Source organism: Rhizopus microsporus, assembly GCF_002708625.1.
Source record: "Rhizopus microsporus ATCC 52813 unplaced genomic scaffold scaffold_30, whole genome shotgun sequence".
NCBI lineage: Eukaryota > Fungi > Mucoromycota > Mucoromycetes > Mucorales > Rhizopodaceae > Rhizopus > Rhizopus microsporus.
Window position 1 is genome coordinate 48,100 of NW_019671945.1, and position 20,428 is coordinate 68,527.

The 20,428-nt window shown below is 36.0% G+C and overlaps 11 protein-coding genes across 11 annotated transcripts; 4 read left to right on the plus strand and 7 right to left on the minus strand.

Annotated features, from left to right (window-relative positions):
• Positions 1–225: 225 nt before the first annotated feature.
• RHIMIDRAFT_273758 (uncharacterized protein) lies at positions 226–1,939 on the minus strand. The gene is made up of 6 exons (XM_023612405.1): positions 1,692–1,939; positions 1,394–1,645; positions 1,036–1,341; positions 827–986; positions 558–778; positions 226–484 (listed from the first exon to the last, which is right to left on the minus strand). Exons 1-6 carry the CDS (start codon positions 1,884–1,886, stop codon positions 293–295), a joined length of 1,326 nt encoding a protein of 441 aa, XP_023461479.1. The 5' UTR covers positions 1,887–1,939; the 3' UTR covers positions 226–292.
• Positions 1,940–3,021: 1,082 nt separating this feature from the next.
• Positions 3,022–3,840, plus strand: RHIMIDRAFT_94587 (uncharacterized protein). The gene has a single exon (XM_023615905.1). It carries the CDS (start codon positions 3,138–3,140, stop codon positions 3,609–3,611), a length of 474 nt encoding a protein of 157 aa, XP_023461480.1. The 5' UTR covers positions 3,022–3,137; the 3' UTR covers positions 3,612–3,840.
• Positions 3,681–5,322, minus strand: RHIMIDRAFT_303183 (DUF185-domain-containing protein; the record flags this gene model as incomplete). Its single annotated transcript, XM_023614409.1, has 3 exons — positions 3,681–4,393; positions 4,441–4,779; positions 4,834–5,322. 3 exons carry the CDS (start codon positions 5,320–5,322, stop codon positions 3,749–3,751), a joined length of 1,473 nt encoding a protein of 490 aa, XP_023461481.1. The 3' UTR covers positions 3,681–3,748.
• Positions 5,323–5,438: 116 nt separating this feature from the next.
• Positions 5,439–7,706, plus strand: RHIMIDRAFT_273785 (RabGAP/TBC). Its single transcript, XM_023612407.1, has 6 exons — positions 5,439–5,816; positions 5,866–6,293; positions 6,356–6,457; positions 6,505–6,770; positions 6,824–7,121; positions 7,168–7,706. The coding sequence occupies exons 2-6, from the start codon at positions 5,939–5,941 to the stop codon at positions 7,521–7,523; spliced, it is 1,377 nt and encodes a 458-aa protein (XP_023461482.1). The 5' UTR covers positions 5,439–5,816; positions 5,866–5,938; the 3' UTR covers positions 7,524–7,706.
• Positions 7,707–9,560: 1,854 nt separating this feature from the next.
• On the minus strand, positions 9,561–10,590 carry RHIMIDRAFT_220394 (uncharacterized protein). The gene is made up of 2 exons (XM_023607409.1): positions 10,246–10,590; positions 9,561–10,194 (listed from the first exon to the last, which is right to left on the minus strand). The coding sequence occupies exons 1-2, from the start codon at positions 10,425–10,427 to the stop codon at positions 9,600–9,602; spliced, it is 777 nt and encodes a 258-aa protein (XP_023461483.1). The 5' UTR covers positions 10,428–10,590; the 3' UTR covers positions 9,561–9,599.
• Positions 10,591–13,068: 2,478 nt separating this feature from the next.
• RHIMIDRAFT_94666 (uncharacterized protein) lies at positions 13,069–14,128 on the plus strand. Its single transcript, XM_023615906.1, has 6 exons — positions 13,069–13,133; positions 13,192–13,237; positions 13,282–13,344; positions 13,393–13,439; positions 13,486–13,773; positions 13,822–14,128. Exons 2-6 carry the CDS (start codon positions 13,195–13,197, stop codon positions 14,026–14,028), a joined length of 648 nt encoding a protein of 215 aa, XP_023461484.1. The 5' UTR covers positions 13,069–13,133; positions 13,192–13,194; the 3' UTR covers positions 14,029–14,128.
• On the minus strand, positions 14,037–15,201 carry RHIMIDRAFT_242283 (WD40 repeat-like protein; the record flags this gene model as incomplete). Its single annotated transcript, XM_023609740.1, has 3 exons — positions 14,037–14,282; positions 14,339–14,944; positions 14,995–15,201. The coding sequence occupies 3 exons, from the start codon at positions 15,199–15,201 to the stop codon at positions 14,037–14,039; spliced, it is 1,059 nt and encodes a 352-aa protein (XP_023461485.1).
• Positions 15,202–15,254: 53 nt separating this feature from the next.
• Positions 15,255–16,522, minus strand: RHIMIDRAFT_242284 (uncharacterized protein; the record flags this gene model as incomplete). The annotated part of the gene is made up of 3 exons (XM_023609741.1): positions 15,255–15,979; positions 16,033–16,156; positions 16,217–16,522. 3 exons carry the CDS (start codon positions 16,520–16,522, stop codon positions 15,255–15,257), a joined length of 1,155 nt encoding a protein of 384 aa, XP_023461486.1.
• Positions 16,523–16,913: 391 nt separating this feature from the next.
• Positions 16,914–18,665, plus strand: RHIMIDRAFT_248971 (uncharacterized protein; the record flags this gene model as incomplete). Its single annotated transcript, XM_023610576.1, has 11 exons — positions 16,914–17,124; positions 17,165–17,421; positions 17,469–17,630; positions 17,666–17,679; positions 17,701–17,779; positions 17,830–17,851; positions 17,905–17,963; positions 18,012–18,089; positions 18,144–18,224; positions 18,271–18,416; positions 18,470–18,665. The coding sequence occupies 11 exons, from the start codon at positions 16,914–16,916 to the stop codon at positions 18,663–18,665; spliced, it is 1,305 nt and encodes a 434-aa protein (XP_023461487.1).
• Positions 18,666–18,876: 211 nt separating this feature from the next.
• RHIMIDRAFT_242286 (UPF0172-domain-containing protein) lies at positions 18,877–19,597 on the minus strand (the record flags this gene model as incomplete). Its single annotated transcript, XM_023609742.1, has 4 exons — positions 18,877–19,047; positions 19,111–19,155; positions 19,209–19,355; positions 19,406–19,597. 4 exons carry the CDS (start codon positions 19,595–19,597, stop codon positions 18,877–18,879), a joined length of 555 nt encoding a protein of 184 aa, XP_023461488.1.
• An 85-nt stretch (positions 19,598–19,682) lies between these two features.
• Positions 19,683–20,295, minus strand: RHIMIDRAFT_273799 (uncharacterized protein). Its single transcript, XM_023612408.1, has one exon. The coding sequence runs from the start codon at positions 20,276–20,278 to the stop codon at positions 19,859–19,861; it is 420 nt and encodes a 139-aa protein (XP_023461489.1). The 5' UTR covers positions 20,279–20,295; the 3' UTR covers positions 19,683–19,858.
• Positions 20,296–20,428: the final 133 nt, after the last annotated feature.

Here is a 20,428-nt window from a genome sequence, read left to right on the forward strand (position 1 = left end):
ATGTCAATTTTGTAAACATTCAACAATGAGTTTATAAACATTGAAACCATCAACACACAGACCACTCATTTTATTCTTTTTAAAAACAAGTTTCGTTTTTGTTATTTTATCTATTGTGGCGAGGTCTGATCCCACGTTTATTGCCACGACAGACGATCACTTTTGCTAAACTTATTAACTGCATATTAGTTAATAAAGGGGAGGCGTTTGATATATATAAGGCAATGTAGGTCTAGTTTGATTTTATTTGTTTTCTATAAATATACAACTAAGTTGTGTTTTCTTTTTTTTTTTAATGAGATGTTATACGCATTATATTAAATGTCAAACAAAAAACCATGATGAAGATACCATAGATACTTAGTGCAACTGCTAGAATCTTTCCTGGTTTCCAAGGATCATTTTCATGTATTTTATAATAGAATAAACCAGGCAAGATGAATGAGATAGTGGTCGAGCCAGTGGATCCAACAAAGGACAATACCTTTATGATGTTAATTAAATGCATGCACATCGCATCAAATCTCTATCTATCGTTTGTTTAGAGTCTCACTTACCACATCCAACTTTGTTACTGTAATAGCAGTAATATAGCTCAAGATCAAAATAGCTGTCGTCATGGTAAAATATTTAAAAGCAGAAGGACGCCTTTTGTCATGACCAAATAAAAAGACTTTGTCAAGTGAAGCCCTACAGGGATGAGCTTGAAGTGGGTAACTAAAGACGACAAGTATGACCATTGCAAGACGTCCACCTGCCACAAAATAGCTTGATGGGTCTACGATATAATCTTAGTCTATCATATTAGTATAAAATCGCGACCTACATTCCATGATAATATTGCTGAGCACATTTCTACCAAAGCTAAGGTAACCAAGGATAGCAATGCCTTCATACACACAAGCAGAGATGCCAATCGATAGACTGATCACCCTCGTGACCGATTCACGACTATTGTCTCGAAGCTCATTGTAAACTGAGAATATCTAGAAAGATATATTAGACATGACTTTGTTTATGAAATAAGTGGCTTACATTTTGATGACAAGTAAATGAAAACACAAATACTGGCAAATGACCAAAGATACTCGAGGACAGATTAAAGTATTCGATATCATCGGATGATGGTGGAGGATAGTTGGGAGAGAAATAATGATAGATCACAATGACGCAAAGGTAAACAACCGCAAAAAGCGCCACTAGACTAGTGTACTTTAATGAATCGAGCTTTCTTAGAAAACTAAGTGGCAACACGAGCACAAGCATAAATAAAGTAATCCAGAATCGTCGGTCTGTTAAAAAATATGCCAGATCTGCATGATTTGTCAAAGATGCCATGACCTTTTGACAGATTAAACATCAATGTACGATCTCTTTCTCTTTTTATCTTTACCTGTGGCATAAGGTCTCCAATAATGATCAGATAAGACACTGCAACTCCAAAACATTTGATGGCAATAGCCAAATCAAATAATACAGATACTTTCGGCCATGTTAATTTGGATACAGCAAAGAATGATGCATGTCTGCCTTCTGTACGTGCTGCACATCTTGATAAGAAGTATAGTCCAGTACCGGAGGCTAGTGCTGATAAGAAAATAAGAAAAATACCAGGGATGATACCTACAGATGCCATTGCAGATGGCTATTGATTGTTAATGTCTATTCTTCCAATAATAAAGTTTATTTACCATTGCAAGCATGCCTGTTCCTAAGATAGTATTTGCCAAATTGATCACACAACCGAAAGTGCTTGCAGTTGCTTGTTGTAATTCATAGTCAGAAACAAGGAATTGAACATCTTGATTTGAAAGTAACGGATTATGATCTTCCGTATTTGTATAGTCCTCATTAGAGCTCTCGACTGGTTTATATTCACTGTCCATACTTATCGAATTACTTGAAACATCAGCTTCTTTTCCTGTTGTCAATACTAAAAAAAAAGAGAGAGAAAGAACACTAAAGGTAGGTACATAGTGCTTATTCAATTGCCGATTAATGGCGGCCACTCAAGATTCGTAGCGTCAAGAAGAGACATATTATAAGGGCAAATACATGAGAAATTAGAATGTCTTATTCTATAGATGTACTTTATAACATGCATTACTCTCTATGCATAGACTTGTCTCAATAAATAATACCATTAAATTTAAGCTTATCCCTGCAGAATATGATCAGTAAAGTCTAAAGAGACATAAACTTGCACGATCAAGGGGGAAAAAAAGAAGGAGCCATGAAAAGCCATGATAAGGAGGATACTGAATGTATTGTTGGATTCAATACAAGCTTGTATTGGCATTGTTTGCATGGGGATCTTAAGAATGAAAAGAGTTCATGGTCAAGGGAAGGAATTGTTAGATCAGTGTGTAAAGATGACTTGTGCATTAAGTCTCTAGCACGATATGAGATCTATCCGAGATCTACGAGGGATTTCAAAAACGCCGACTGTTTCTCTTTCTTTAATAATCAGATGAAAATATAACACTATCAGATTGACCTTTAACCTATTGAAAGAATTTGGCATGTAATTCGAACTTGCCTGCTAATATTGCTCTTCTTTTTGTCGCTCAATAGAACAATGGAAAACAATACTTCTAAAACAAACATATGCTCCTCCTGTATTGCAATATTGCCAACAGATTCGCGCTATCGAATCTGCCAAGCGTGCAGAGAAAGAGCTGCGTCTTCACATCGTAGATGTCGAGCCTAACAAGAAGAACAAGAAGGCAGTTCAGTGAGGTGTAGGGGAAGACCTAGAGTAGAACCTTCTCAAACCATTCCTGCTGTCTCTATTTTTCAGTTACTTTTTAAACATTAAGTTGATGTGTAACCTAAATAGAAATGATAAACATGATCTGCAAAAACAATCTCGGTGGATACATCATCCTTTCAGCTTTACTACAATGATCTGACAACATTCGTATGTCTGACGTAATCTATAGGTACGGTCAGCTGTGATATTGCAATAAGCCACATTGAACAACCCTGATCTTTTCTCTCTTTTTCTCTAAACTACGTCTTGTTTAAGTCTGAGTGGTGAGTATGCTTATGATTTTGGTTTTGTGTATGTGTGTGTTGTGAGTATTAAAGTAATAATTGTTACTGTATTCTGCTTTATTATATCCTAACACAGCCGGATGTCCTCTTTAACTTGTAAACACCAAATTGAAAAGGCCTCCAGGGGCAGTACTACAGATAAAACTCCACCCAACTTGACCCGCAGAGATGAAGAGTTATTTATTACTTCATTTTCATTACCCACTCATTATAGTCCAAGCATAGCAGAGGAATTATCGAACTCTTTACCAGAGAATTATACCATCGATCACACTAAAGTTTCTATGGCAAGTTCTAGAACAGATGATAGATATCGTGACCGAAAAGATCCACATAAATGTAATGATCGTGGCAAGATATATAAGCATCGAAATTATCTCACAAAGCATCAATGGGAGATTGTATCCAAATTCTTGCTGACAAAACATCAGCAAGTTGAAATGCTTGAAGCAGCAATTATTCTTATGAACTTGGATAAGAAAAATAACTATTGGTTTAGAAAATCAAACACTAAAGAAGAATCAGACATTGATATTGAAATAGATGATATCTGAATGGTTTATTAAGAAAGATGATAAATGGTTTTTTATGTATCCAAAGATACAATGAATACTGATTTTAATAAACAATGAATATTTAACAATAAGGTGTCTCTCTCTCTTTCTGTGTAAGTGTGTACAACCTTTCTGTATTAAGTTAAAATCATTTTCATATTTTCATAATACATCAACATGGGATTTTCTCCGCTTTTTGTTGTTGTGCGTTCAATATCACCATATCGTTCACAGAATTCGCGATGAGTCAAGACCTTGACTGATTTGTCATTACCAGCACTTGATCCACGACAGACCAAGAGATACATATCCCGCAGTAATTCAAAATTGGTAGGGAAAAAAATATCAAACCAGCCAGGTTGAACCATATAAGTCGAACAAGGAACCATTGTACCTCTGTATCGTGTCTGTACAACAGGCGCATCCACACCTTCCACTGTATCAGGTAAGGAAGAGAAATCAGAAAGAACGAGTCTGTGTTTGGGGAAATAAGCTTTTAGTGTCTCCAGGAGCATGAAGAGCTTGGTAGGAATAAATTCAGCAGATGTCATGTTGGGTGCCAAGGGTAAGGATTGCAAAAACTTGAGCCAGAGTTGATTTGATAATACAGGTGATCGATATCCCGTTTGACTTCTTAATGTGAGATATTTGCTTATTAATGGATCATTCCCCACTGGCTCATATACTTCTGTATAGTTACCCTTTGCATCTGTACTTACTAGCGCTTGATAGGGTTTTAGAGTGTCAAGGTCATATCGGATCAAATCATGAGCAAAGTTATCCTAAGTTCAATCAGAATGTGGTCGTTATCCCTATTAACATCACTTACAATGACTTCCATGCCTAAAAAGAAGCATTCTTCTGGCACTTGTGTTTTCCAGTCAAAGATACTCTTGTTGATAATCTTTACACATGTATGTTGATCCTTGAGCTCTCGCATACCTTGTCTTTCAGACTGTCGTTCGGCTAACTTGCCGGAAATTTCGATAATATTGTACTGGGTTCTTTGATAGACTTCAGGCTCGTTTTGCTGAATATAATCCAAAATGTTCATCATTAGTGTACCGTTACCAGCACCCATTTCATAAATGATTAAATCCTTTTGTGGGAAGAGGCTCAATTTGTATTCTGAGACCAGATATTTTGCAACAGCGTATCCATACCAAGGCTATTGCACTCATCAGCACCGTTTCCCTTTTTTTGATAACAATGATCGACTTACCTTGAAGAGTTCAGTAGGAGTATGCCATACTTGTCTGGCTACTTCATCAACCTCATCGGCATCTTCTTCCATGTCCTTATAGAGTTGGCCTACCTTATTCATGAATTCCAAGTGATCGCGCATGTTATTAAAGTCAAAATCGTGTTCAGGTGAGAAAATGACAGCTTGTTTTGAAAAGTAACCGTAATTGGGATTATACAAGGAGTCATCAATAAAATCGCGTACGAGCATCTGTGTGCGAGTGGGTGGTGAGGTGCATTTGGCTGAATCATAGGCTGTGAGACGAGGGTAATGGCGTCTTGCCACGTCCTCGGCGGCTTCTTCAGCTGAGGGTGCGAAAAACGGAGCAAGAAGACCCTGGTATCGCTTATTGCTGTTGTCTGTATGTGTCCAGCGAACGGTGGCTGATAGAGGTTCTATCACTTTGACATGTCGACTCAAATGACGAATAGAATGGGTGAGTAGATTCTGTCTGGCCCCTAACAGCATTTCAAATAAAGAATAAAAAAAAAAAAGGACGGGGTGATTGTTCTTTATGTACTGTCACAGGGCCTTAAATATTTTCTGCAGCATAAACGCACTTGATATAATAGTTTTGAAAGGATATATATATATATATATATATAAAATCTTAGATTGGATTCAAAAGAAGGTCTACTCTACTTGGAAACATTCTCTCTCTCTCCATGTATGCCTGGCTGTTTGTAAGAGATATTTTCTTTGTAGTGCGGAATTAGAATTCAAAGATTTCCGGATTAGAAAGGACAAGATTGCTTTTATGCTTAAAACAGCCATCACATAACATTCCCATGGAGCAACGTAAGTTTATAAATCGAGTCCATTAATTATAAAACTAAATCATCTTTTAGAAATACAAAAGTAATCTTTAAAATCTCTTCTTTTCTTTTACTTATATATACCACCTTAGGTCGTTCTGGAAACGTCGAGGCTTAAAGTTGCCAGGAAGGTACGAGTTAACAAAGGTACCCTAGGGAAGAAACCCATCCTCAAAAAAACTAATGTCGAATTCAGCGTCAGTATCGTTCCTAACACGACTAACAGCAGCAATAGTAACAATAATAGTCAAGATGTGAAAAAACCTGTGATGGCAGGCAATAAATACATATACAACAGTCTACTGATAGCCAGACAACCACCCAACACGACCTATCAACCACAATCAAGTAGTAAGCCGTCGAACCAATCACCAAAGCAAGAAAAGAGCGAGAAGAAAAAGGAAAAAGATCATACAAGAAACACATCAAAATCATTCAACGCCTTCTTAAAGGACACAAACGATGAGTGGAGTGATGATATTGCGCCTCTCAGCATAAACCAAATGATCGAACCAGATCATCAGATGATAAGTACTGCAGTTTTCTCAGATGCTGCAAAAAAAAACAAGAGGAAATCAACAAATCCAGATGGTACAAAAGAGTATGTTCAAGAGCTGTTGCTAGGTAAACTTCTTTTTTAAATGTATGCATACTATATAAAACAGCTAATGATTTACTTTGAAAAGATCCAACCTTTTTATTAAAATGGTTGAATCCAGAGGAGACAAAAGATCCTGTTAGAACAAAAAAGTTTAAAGATGTCTTGTCGGTGTCCAATGTTGATTTAGGTACCAAAAAAGAGAAGATTAAAAGACTGATTATTGATATAATTTAGCTGCACTGCGATCACTTAGTTGGAGCGGAATACCAGAAGAATTGAGAATGATTGCTTGGCAATTGTTGCTAGGTTACTTGCCATGTAATTCAGCAAGAAGAGAAGCAACATTAGCAAGAAAACGTAAAGAATATCTGGATAGTGTGGCAGGAACCTATGCACGAGGGACAGCAGGACTAGACCAAGCTTTATGGCATCAGATTCATATCGATATACCCAGAACGAATCCCGGTATTCCTTTATATCAAAATGAAGTGACACAGATGGTAAGATTTAGAATTGCTGATCAAGATCTTTATTTTTAACTATTTATAAAAAGTGCCTAGAAAGGATTCTCTACCAATGGGCTATTCGTCATCCAGCTAGCGGGTATGTGCAAGGCATCAATGATTTGGTAACACCAATTTTTGAAGTCTTTTTGTCGGCTTATATTGATGAAGACCCTGAACATTACAATGTCAGTCAATTGAACAAGGAAATATTATCTGTGATCGAGGCAGATAGTTTCTGGTGTCTATCCAAATTATTAGATGGTATTCAAGACAATTATACTTTCGCGCAGCCAGGCATTCAAAGGCAGATATTGACGTTAAAAGAGTTGGTCTCTCGCATTGACGGTAGGTTTAATTATGATATGATAAACAAATAATAACTCTTTAGTAGCTCGGCTTACACAGCATTTACAAAACGAAGGCATTGAATTCATCCAATTTGCATTTCGATGGATGAACTGCCTGCTGATGAGAGAACTTCCATTACGTAGCACCATACGAATGTGGGATACATATCTAGCAGAAGGATCATCCGAAGGGTTTTCTGAGTTCCATGTCTATGTTTGCGCAGCCTTTTTGGTAAAGTGGTCTAACCAATTACAAAAGCTAGATTTTCAAGGCGTCATGATCTTTCTCCAACAGTTACCGACACAAGGATGGCAAGAAAAGGATGTAGAATTATTGTTGTCTGAAGCTTATATGTGGAAGACACTCTTTCATAATGCTCCAAACCATTTAAAAAAATAACGAATAAATTATGTAAATAATGTAAAATGTCCAACAAGACATCGACTAAATTTTATTGAATACAAATTTATAACGCATGTCCCATTCGAGATGCAAGTGGGAAAGACAGATAAACAAAGCTGAAAAAAAAGAGTTGAATATTAAAAAGAGACTTAGGGAAAGCTTTATACAAGAGAATTCAAGGCTCCTATTTATATGCAAATATTGACATTTGATTACAATAGGGAAATAGAAAAAATAGTATATTGATTTATTTCATCAAACACGTCAAGAAGTCTCCCTGTACATTTTAAAGTTGACTGTAATACCAGGATCACCTTTGACTATATTGAATACTGAGCGTGAGATCATTTTTCCCTATCGAACAAGCTTGCTTTTGTCGTTGATATCCGTCTTGTTACTTTCAGCAGAATGCAGTGCTTCTGCTATCGATAGATCAAATTCCTTATCGTTATAAGCATGTATGAAGCGAAAGGGCCTCTTTGAATCCAACGATATGGTTGTGCTCGGAGCACAGCTGCCATAGAGCACTGGTTCGCTCCACCTTTAATCGAACCACGCTATTGTTAATAACAAAGAAAACAATAAAACAAAAATTAGCTCTGATTTAAGAAGCTCCCCCTTCAATAACGGAATACAAAAGTTTTGACGATCATGTAAATCAAAGAATGCTGGTATCACAAACCTGTGTGAATCGAGATTTCAAAAACCGCGTTAATTGGCTCAAGGAGCACTGTGCAGTGTTTTCCTTTCAGGGGGACTCTTGGCATACTCCCTCGCGCACTACTTAACTGGCCACAAAAAACTTTATTATCATATAACGTGCCCTATCCTATTCTTATTGGTCACGTAATAATCCTGTATAAAATAACGTTTGTAGTAATGAGCTCTCTTTTTTTCTTGTTCTTAATAAAAAAAAAAAGTTATATAGAGGCTTATCAACATACATCTGTAATTATTCTAGCCTATCATTCATCTATAGCACTAACATTACTCTTTTAGTTTCGATGCTACTCACTATTTAAATTATGGAGCATCCAAATTTGAAGAGAAAAAAGACAGTTAATTTCTAATGGATAAGGCTGTTTATGAAGAAGTTCGTTGAGCAATATAGTTTAACTGATCGTCATTATGCTTCTTCAAGATATAGAGCTATTGTTACAAGTATCTTATTAATGACCAGAAACGGTTCTTACTGAAATATAATATCTGGAGACATTCAGAGGATAATTATGATGCTATGTTTTACACAAGAGACGAAAGTAACAGTTGAAGTAGCTTAACCACTCGAGTAACGTTAAAGCAGCTGTCTGTATCACTCGATACTGTTTTGCCTTGCATTTCATATATACTGTCAAAGTATGAATCAGAGCATAGATATCACCATGTATACGATATTAGGCGACTGCCTCTTCCAAAGCTTTTTTCTATATTGCCGAACCCATCCTTACACTGGAGGTTCATCAACATTAGTGCAAATTCTTTATCTGCCTTTATGAAAAATGCTTTACCAAGAGGTTACAACGAACAATTGCGGATGTTCTATAGGGCTTTTGACTTCAAAAAGTTAAGATCCAATAGGTAAAATCTTGCTTGCAGATTGATCCAAAAAAAAAAAGCTTATATTTTTTGCAAAGTACGAATACTAATTTGCAACATTCACACAAAGGTTCAATGGATGATATTTAATATTTTTATTTTCTATAATGGAAGAGAAATGCACTACTACTACTACTACTACTGCTGGTACTACTACTAAATCTAATATTACTACCACTACCACGGACTGTTACTATTGTGTAAACATATGACAAAAAAATGAATCATGTATATATATATATAAAGAGTTGGCATAAAGAAAAATACAATGAAAGAGTATATAATACAGAGAAAGATAATATAAAATACAAGAATCTTTTGCATAGAAGATATATATGTTGTTGTATATAAACGATTGTTGAATGTCACCATAAACATGATAATTTCTTAAGGACGAGAAAAAAAAAAGAATGAAAGAGAGAGAGAGAGAGAGAGAGTGAGTGAGTGAGAGAAAGAAAGTGAGATAGATACACTGCTTTAACCAAAAGTACTGACGATGTTTGCTAAATGTAAAAGGCTTGAAAGAGGTTTCTCGGAAGTTTTGGATTCCCAGTGAGATTGCTGTTGTTGTTGTTCAGGTTTTTGCAAGTGTGGAAGTTTAGCTAATTCTACTGGTTGATGACGATAATGAAGATAATGATTGGGCTGGGGTGGAGGAGGAATGGTATAAAAAGTAGGAGGTGGAAGGATATGGTTGAATTGAGGAGATGGACAGGATGAGCAAGTGAAGGATGAAGTAGAAGAACAAGTGGAAGAAGTAGACAGGGTTCTCCTTGGGCGAGAAATCAGTCTGTCTTGCTTTAAATCAAAAGGAGGATAAGGTAAACTAGGCATAGTGATTGCTCTTCGAGGTCTGGTCTGAGTATACTTTGGCTCCTGAACAGAGTGGCAATAGGGAGTCTTTGGAATAGACTTTTTTAATTGCTGTTGACGGCGTGCTTTTTGAGAGAGATGGGTACGGTAATGCTGCATCATATTGTCTTGGCGAGAGAAACGACTAGGGCATCCAGGATGAAGGCAATGAAAGTTCTTTTCACCAGTGTGAATTCTATTATGACGTGCAAGATGGCCACTGAAGTACAACATTAATGGATGTCAATTTCAAAAATTATATTCACCATACCTTGTGGTAAAGCTCTTATTACATCCAGGTTCAGTACAATGATACTTTCTTCTGACTGTGATGGTTGTATTGGCCGAGTTTAATGAATTCATTTTATAATTTGTTGGTGTATTATCATTCAAGAGACTAACATGTCTACCAGAAGCATCCTTGATCGACAAGACTAAATCGTTGTTACACATAGTAAAGATAAATAAGATGAAAAGAAGGAATAAAAAATTGGAAATAGGGAAATCAAAAGGACATATTTATATCTTCAACTTGATCATTGTAAATTTTAAGGGATACACAAAAAGTGCACTGATTTAAAAAAACGTGGATCGCGACCTCCTCCTTTCTTTGCCCCCCTTTCTTTCTCCTTGATACAACTTCGCCCTGCATTACCAAAACAGAAATAGTGAACAACGTGTTGGCAAACGTGAAATAAAAAAATTGCCTCTTACTATCTCTGTTATATATATATATGTATTTTGGCCCATCAGGTTGATATACATACATACATACGATAAGGAAACCTTAACCAATTATAAATTAGATTTGCCACACAATAAAAATAGCTATACGGCAAACAATAAAATTGCATCAGATCAACTTTTTTTGAAATAACAGGTCAAACTTCAATCTTTATTTTAGTTATTAAAAAAAGGACCGACATCTATTATCTTGTTCTTTTTATATTTTATAATTTTACTTGTCTTTTTTTTTTTCTTGGATCATTCATTCAGGTTCAGAACAAGTCGAGGGTAGGGCCTTTGTATCTTTCATAGTGATAAAAAGGAGTACATACACTGACGTATACCTGATAGTCTTTTTCTACTCCTTTAAAATGCCACGTTTTATTGGCCCCTTAAAGTAATTGATAATTATAGTAACACAACCAGAGGGCAAACAACTAAGGGTACCCTTCATATAAAAACGCACAAGCCTATTGTTTAACCTCAGGGACCTTTTATTAACCACGTTTTTCAAAAAAGCTCAATGACATCCATTAAGGGAACAAAACAGGAAGTAAAAAGGAACTGGATGGCAAATTGCGCCTTTTGTGGCAATGTCTCTTTTTCTAAATTCTTTTTTTATAACAAGATGTTTTTATTAAACACTGAATAATTATCACCGCGCGACGATCTTTATTTATTTTGTATCCTAACGACCAAGATTAAATCAGTAACTTTTAATCAAAACATCAAAAAATGTATATATTAAAGTATAATGCAAATGAAGGGTTTAAGGTTGCCTGTCAGCAAACAAAGAGAGAAAAGACTGTATGCATCATGTTGCTTGCTATCCTTTTTAAAAGGGGAGATGGGTTACTTCTTTTGACGTGTAACAGGGGTCTAATCAGGAATAAGGAGCAATATTAAGTTCGCCAAAAGGGTGCAGTTGGACAAGGCCACTTAACCATTCTTTCTTTGGGGACGTCATCCCCTTTCCCTGTTGTCCGTCTGCACTCGGAAGTACGGATGATCAACCGACATAGTAATGGGGAAGGTCATTGTAGTGGAGGAATGAAGAGAGAAAGTGGCTAAATGGAACATCTTGATTGTTGATCAGGTAAACTCATCTTTACGCTCCACATGTGTGAGACCATATAGGTCCTATTTTTCTTGTAGTAAAATACTGTATAGCTTGGTCATGTGAACTTGTCTGATCGTCGCCACCAATGATAATACCAAAGCACAATGGTCTGCAATGTGTATACCAATGTGCGTAACACAAGGAGTTAATTAACACAGGGTTACAAACATGTTAGAAATTAAGTAGACACAGCACATTATTATCAAAGGCTATTGTTGAATAAAGCAAGTCTCTGCTACAGTTTTACATAAACTGAAAAATCAATGCGGCCACTTATTTGTTTGAAGATAATGCTATTGTCACAATGAATGATATGAACATGGCTTGTCAATGAAAATCAACATCACGTGCTTAAATCCAATGCAGTGATCAATGTATACATATGTTATTTGCTGTGAATCCAAAGAGAGATTTATATAAAAGTTTGATGTAGTGCACTCCCCTTTTTTTTTTATCAAAATGCCAATAAAGCGACAAAATGTTTGTTACTTTCATAAGTGACCTACTAGGAATATATATATATATATATATATATACATATATCCTATTATTCACCGAGTACATCAATAGCCAATATCGCCCAAATCGAAAAAATGAGACGATAATGATATCTGGATCTAATTACTATATCCATTATCATTGATACTCTTGTCTTTAGTCCAGATCACTGTCCCTTTGATAGTTTCGAGCTTTTATAGATCAGAAAAGAGTGCATAACGACCCTTACTGGTGTTACGTCGGATCAGAAAGACTGGAATAATACTTTCTTCTACGCGGCTGTATTAAGCCTCTCTCAGATGTTTGATTGTATCTAGAGCACAAGAACATTATAGTGACCACGAATGAACCGCTTTGGAATTCAATTGTTTTGCCTTATTATATGACTCTACTTGATCTGGTCTATTAATTATATACTAATATAGGTATAGTACCAAATATATGGGCCGTCCATAGTGTCATATGCTTCTAAACATGCGACGCCTACTTTAAAACACGTGACACTGATTTTGATGCGTTACAGAAATCCATTTATAATTTCAATAATGTTGGCGATATTTAGAACCTACATAAAAAAGTTCAAGGGGGACTTGCTTCCGAAGTATCCTTGGATACATGGTGCATATACGTAAATCATTTCCTTTAAAGAGCTTTTGAATTGCTATGTTATAGTTAAAATATGCTTATACATTCTCAAGGCCAGTCTCATTCATTCCTTTTCTTTCGTATTTTCTTAAAAAATGAAAGATAAAAAGATTAAGCTATGGTGTATCCCCTTACAGTGGATCATACAATCATTCAATATTGCTTTATTTGTAAAGTATAAATCGCCTGATGTTATGTTGTTTAGTTTGAACCAACTTTGCATGGTAGACGATGGCAACTTTGCTGGTTACAGCAACTGTGACACATAGAAACCGTAAGTGTCGCAAATGCCCCAATCATGCTGCTAATGAATGATAGCCATGACAATGCACCTTGCCGTCATACACCCATTACTGATCTGGATCTATATTTTTCACTTGAGTAAGTTACCTGGTTACGCACTACATTGCTAATTTGCCTAACTGGTAGGCTGTACTGGATTCGTACCTGTCATTGGCACCATTCTTTCATTTAATGCAAGTAATTTAACCTTATTTCTTATTTCTAAACACATGACTATAGGCATCGTATGGGTCAATCGTGTTTTTTAACTCTATTTACTGGGTTAATACCATCGTCAACATCTATATTGGACAAACAATCAACTTTGTATTATTCATCACCAATAGACAAGAAACAATAAGAGCATGCAAGCTTGCCAATGCAAGCCAAGACGAGCCCTTGAATAATTTGCTTGTTTTGTTGGATCTAAAGTTAGGATCTACCTTTGGCTTTATTGATTGTAACCAAGCTGCTCAAGCTGGCTTGATCGGCCTTGGTTCCTGCTTATTTGTGGGGTGTATGTTTACGGTAAGAGCGTGTTGAACCAATGAAGCTTTTTCTTAAATCATTCAAAAGACTTGGTATGGATTCATTATCAATAAATGGACAAGAGGTCTGGATAAGAATCACATAGGCTGGCGTGCAAGAAATGCAACATGGAACGACCATCTAGATGACTTGGCATCAACTTATGTACAAGACAGACAGAATGCACCTACTTATTCAACAGAAAAAGAGACTAGATCGTTCTCTAGTATGTTGAAGAAATTCTTTCAGAAATAAACACTTTATTATTCATCGTCAGAAAGAAGTTCCGCTAGTTCTCTCTCTTCTTCCTCTGTCAAACCGGTATCTTTTGCTTGCTCTTTTTTCTTTTTCTTTTCTCTTGTTTCGTTATATTCCTTTATAGATGCTGCGTTGAGAGGCCAGCGTCGGATAGAGCAATCCAATGATCCGCTATAAATAGTTGATCCATACATTTCTAAGCTGCTAACTTCATCAAAATGTCCTTCAATAACACATACAAGTTGACCAGACTATTTTTTTTTGTAGAGTTATTGTTTGTTTTATAAAGCAAAATAATCAAACTTACAGCAATATCCCAAACACGAATCTCATCATCACTAGAGCCCGTGACGACATAAGGACCAGCCAAAGCGAGTGACTTGACACGATCAGGATGTTCTATTTTCATATCTACTACTCCAGTATCCGTATTCCACCTACGAACTGTTTTATCCGCCGAAGCAGTCCAGAGATCATCCTCCCAGACGCGAATGCAGTAGATGCTGGTATCATGGCCGGTATATGTTTTTTGCACTTGCATCGTCTTGGTGTCCCATCTGAGCGTTATACCATCCGATGAAGCAGAAAAAATTGACTGTCCATCCAGTGAGATGGCTAAGCTCTCGATCGGTCGTCTATGTTGCTTTTCGGAAGCTGTACATTCTAAGTTGTCAAGATTCCATCGACGCAAGAAACAATCAGATGAACCCGAGTAGAGCGAATCGCCAGAGATAACAAGTGCTTTTACAAAATCGGTATGTCCTTCAAGTGTTGCAAGACATTCTCCAGATTTGGCGTCCCATTTTTTAATCGTCTTGTCCCAGGAACCTGTCCAGATCGTGTCGTCTTTGCCGATAACTACTGAAGTAACAGGGCCTTTATGCCCTTTGAATAGTTTGACACTTTTCATCGTCTATGTATACATGAGTTGTTTATCTTTTTCTCAAAATAAGGACAACTTACTGATCTTTCCATCTTTCTGACTTGGAATCCAGATTCTGCAATATAAATGTACTTGCCATCTGGACTTATGCAAAGAGAAAGCGCCTTTGAAGACAGTTTGACTGCATCACCTGCTGTATAGTTATATTTGGCTTCTTTTTCTTTTTGTTTTGCAATTTCAGCATCTGTTTGAAAGAATGCTCCTGATTCTTGACTAATATTCACCATCACACAAAATAAAAACAAAAAAAGAGGAGAAAAACGGAGCTCAAAACTTTATTTTAACTCAAAAGGTCTTTGGGTGTCGTCCTTCTGGCATACTTGGGAAATGGTGGTTTCGTATCTTGATTGGGTACTGGAGGAGGAGGTATGTTATCTGAATTTGGTTTATCATTAATAGCGGTATATGCTGGTATATGGGTGAGTGTATTACTGTTGTTATCATCATCGTCAAAGGGACTACGTAACTCGGTCGAATGGAATGGATTGTTTGTTGATTGCAGTTCTTGCTTTCGAATCGAAGGTGATTGGTATACGAATTTTTGTGTTAATAATAGTGATTTTCCTGGGTTATTATTATTATTGCTATTCAATTCATGCAAAGAAAGTGAGGATCGTGATGAGTGAAGTTGTTCTTGAAGGTCAAATGGTTGTATGTACGCAGCTGCATTGCCTGCTGATTTTGAGCGAGAGTGTGTATATTCGCTTTTGGGTAGAGGCGAAGGTTGTGTAAAGAGTGGAGGTGCACTGGGTACAGTCCAAAGATTATCACTTGGATAATATAAATCCATGACTGTATCTTGTCGTTCTGATTCAGGTACAGGGTGATGTGTTGTAAATGGTCCGATATAAGAGCGTCTGTTATTGTCGTCCACTGATGACCGTGTCTCTGGCCCCCACCAAGTTCTTCGTCCAACCTGTTTATCATTGTTCGCCCTAGGTGTCGCAGTAACATCGGATTTGATCAAGGCATCAATGGCGTTGGTATGAAAGTGGGGTATAGGCGCTGCATAAATACAATTAGTCTGTTTTCATAATTTATAATTATTATTATTATACCTCCCAAGTACACTAATGCTTTGCTAATCTTTCGACCATTTTGTGCATGAGCTATTAATCTAAGCATTGCAAAGAACTGTAATTGATCAAGTCCATCGCCTGCTGTTTCGAATAAAGCCAAGATCTATATTATTTTTATTCAGTCCAAAGAAAAAATAAAGTGTCAATCTGTGTGTGTCATTACTTGCTCAAGTTTATCATCTTCCAAAGTACAACCCTTGAGAAATTTCAAGATGGTTTGATTGTTTATTCTACCAATATTAAAGGGGTCAAGGTCCTTCCACCATGACTGATAAGCTGGTCTCTCCATCTCTGATAAATCTGATAGATTGATAGCAGGTGGTTCATTGACTTGTGTTGTCTCAAATGCATTATCATTATTACTACTATTGTAAGTGCGAGTTGAAGAGTGTCTTTTTATGAATTGATGTGGTCGTCTCTCTTCCATTGGTTTCTGTGAACGATGAAAGACATTCTTTATTCTGTTCATTACTAAATATAAAGCAATTAAAATGATACGTGGGCGTAATAATATAAAAATACGTGGCACAATGACCAAAATGGATAGGTTAAACAGCCTTTTTTTATATTTATAAAAAATGCTGTGTAAGTCACTTTATGCAATCAGTCATTTTATGAGAAAAAGAACAACAAAATGGTTTTCTTGATAAAGTTTATATATAATCTTATGTTCTTTTAAGAAAGAAATAAAGAGAGAGAGAGAGAGTAAGAAAGAAGCATATAGTCAACTGTCATCTTTGTTGACTCTAAAATTGGTAAAGCTGTAACATTAAAAATACAAAGTCATTCTTCTCTCCTTATTAAGGTGTCTTTCTCTCTTTTTTTTTTTCTTTCTTTTTCTTTTTTTAAGCTTCTTTATAATGAAAGCCTATAGTTTATTTATAGTTACGGCTTTATTATTAGAAACTTGTTCAGCTGGCATCTGGGGTTCATCTGAGGTTCATCAAGTAGATCCCCAACAGGCAGAAAAAGACTTGCCTGATACTCCAACATCAAAATATGATTACAAGTTATCGTTCAAGAAGCCTTATTACTATAACAATTCAGTCCCTTTTTGGTCCACGGGCGGAGGTAAAGAAAATGACGCGTCTGCTTTAGCTAATACGTTTAGATGTGTTTCAGGGGGAGGACTTTATTCGACTTTCACCTTCTATCCCAAATACAAAAGGATGGATCTGGTCTGATAGACCCAATCCATATGAAGAATGGGAAGCAGTGGTTGCTTTCAAGGTATCTGGAACAAGTATGCACGGTGGTCGTGGTTTAGCCTTTTGGTATACAAAAGATAGTAAACAATCAGGCCCCATTTTTGGTTCAAAGGACAAATGGGACGGTTTGAGCATTTGGTTAGACTCGGCTAATCCTGTGGTAAGATAAATGCATTTAAAGGGAAAAAAAAAGCTGACACCTATCAGAACCATAAAGCTTCTACAATGGCTATATTAAATGACGGCACATTATCGTTTGCATCCGGCGTCGATCCTCGTAAATATGCGCTTGGAACATGTTCTATTACTTATCGAAACTCGCCTACTCCTGCATATCTTAAAGTCACTCTAAAAGATAATACATTAACAGTATGTGTGTATAATTTGCTTTTCTTATTCTTCAGCTCATTCATCCAATGTAGGTCTATTTGGATAACAGCGGTGAAGGAAAGGATTATCGCATCTGTTTACAAAGATCAGGCATCAAGTTACCCACTGGTTACTTTTTTGGTATTTCTGTAAGTGTTTCTCTTTTTATTATTGTTTGTTTACTCACACTCTTTGTTAGGCGTATTCCCATACACCTGCAGGTAAAATAAGAGAGATGAATTGAGAGTATAGCGATTAACCCCATGTTTTGTAGATGATCACGATGTCATCTCCTTTGAGACAAGACAACTAAACCCACCCAAGAAGACATCTGTAAGTCTTTTGTGTTTAAGTATACATATTCTCATTTAATTGGAACAGCGTCCAAAACGTCCATTGGAAGAAGAGAAGAAGAAGAAAGGCGAAGAGTTCAGCGGGATTGATGATGAACAAAAACAGGTAAGAGAAAGCATGAGCCATTATTTGAGTGATGCAATCTTATGCATCATTTAGAGGATTCAAGAAGCCGAATATCAAATGAGAAAATTACGAGAGTCTGGTAATGACATGGGTCATGAAGTAGCCGTTACCATGGTAAGATAACAGCGAAATCAAATGTAAAAAGCTAATGTCCTTTTAGTCTGCTATTTATGATACCCAAGTAAGAACTATTGAAAGACTTGAAGTATTACAGCTTCAGATCGAAGCTTTGGGTGCACCTACTCCTGAATCAATTGTTGCTGGTAATTATGAAAATGTAAAGAGAAATAATCAAGGCGACAGTGGGTAAGTATCACACATTCTTTCAAGTATAAATAGAAACTAAAAATGAAATAAAGAGTTAGTATCGAATTAAGTCGTAGGGTAGATGAAATACGTGAAGAAACAAAAAAAAGCTCTGCTCAATTTGAAAGACTTGCCAGTGATCAAGGACGTCAGATAAAGGAACTTCAGAATTCTATTCGCAAATTAGAACAAACTTTATCTGGTTTAGATGTAGGTTTCTCTTTTTTGTTTAAATGGGTACAAAACTAACAAAAAACCATCACTAGACGCGTATTCTATCTCAATCAGACATGATACAAAACCAAATGAAAGAAGTTAATCTTCATTCAAGTGAAACCAGAGGTGCCATGTTTACATTCTTCAAATACATCTTTTACATCTTCCTCGTACAGATTGTCATCGTCTTTGCTGGATCGCTTTATTCAAAATTACGTGTAAATCACCACGATAAAAAGTTTGTTTAAATAAATCCATTCAACCAATCTAATGACGCGTCTTCTAAAGCTTCATCAAAATCATGCAGATCTTTGTATTTTGATGATGCAATCAGTTCTTGACTTTTGACAGAGGCTTCCTCTGGAATTGTCAGTTGATTTGTCACTTTCCATTGATTATCTGTATATACATATGGCTATTATAGCAAGATAAGTCATTTATTCATGTGGATATATATATATATATATAGCTGACTTACTATAAATGCTGTTTCGTCTGGTTGAGAGAAGGTCTTGTTGTTGATCTATGTCCATTACTATTATTATAGGTTCTATATTACATCTATCTCTTTATTACCAAAAACACAGCACAATGTCCACATTGTTTTCGTATTGTTTCAGCAACATGTTTAGTTCCATCAGATAATCTAGTGTCATCCTTGTCTTCATTAGCATGATACCAACCAATGATAGTTAGTTTATTATCATGTGCATAAATCTCTGTCTATTATTATATATATTAGCATAAGTTAGAAAGACTTTGTATGTTCTAACCTGGCGTAATGCAACTTCAAGCATGGGTGATAAGGTAGTCCAATGATGAAAGAAAGGTATAGCCTTAGTGATGTGTAGATTTGAACCATTTACTTTTCCAAGCAATACACCACATACATTGTATGCAGGGTATTTGGCTGCATGAAGCAAAGGAATCGCATGGGCTGAAACATCTAGTTGTATAGAGGTCATGGTTTAATAAAAATAATAAAAAAACGAGAGGCAAATTTTATTCAATGGCGCAAATATTGCTTTTTTATTTTTATTTTTTAATCGTAGAAAAGAGAGGGGAAAAAGGGCATCATTGGTGTGTGAATATAAATATATTATATAAATGTATATGTAGGTTATGTGTGTGTGTACTTGTGAAATATATATGTATGTATGTGTGTATATATGTGTGTTTGTGTGTCAATCTATGTACAATAATAATAATAAAATAAAAAGTTGTCATTACAAGACCATATCTCTTAATTCATGAATCATGTCTTCATCCACAATAGAAGATAGCAGTTCCTTCAGCTTGTGCTGGTTATTATTAAATATTGAAGATCTTCTCTTTTGTCTTTTACATATTCTGCTTTGCTGACGGTCTAATGTTTTACGTAATAGCTGGTCTAGTGTCTGAGCATGTAGTTTAGTATCTCTTTTCTCATGGATATCATCTTGTAGTGTAATAGGTTCTTGTTGTGGTGAAGGTGGAGGTGCTATTGGCTTATAATAATCCTCATCTTCACTGTTTCTTGCTCTTAATTCTTCATCTTCTTCATTTATTATCAAGTCATCTGAGCAATCAGAATCGATTATCAGACTACTACTATTATTACTACTACTGCCAATACCACTACGACCAGTTCTATTACAATAATTCATTGTTATTACTGTAAAAGAAATAAAAGAATAAAAAGAATAAAAGTTTTTTTTTCTATTTTTTATTTATATTGAATCCCCGGTTCACATATATTTTGTTCATGGGCGCACTCTCTTTTCTATATTGTTTATGTGTACAATGTCTCATTTTAT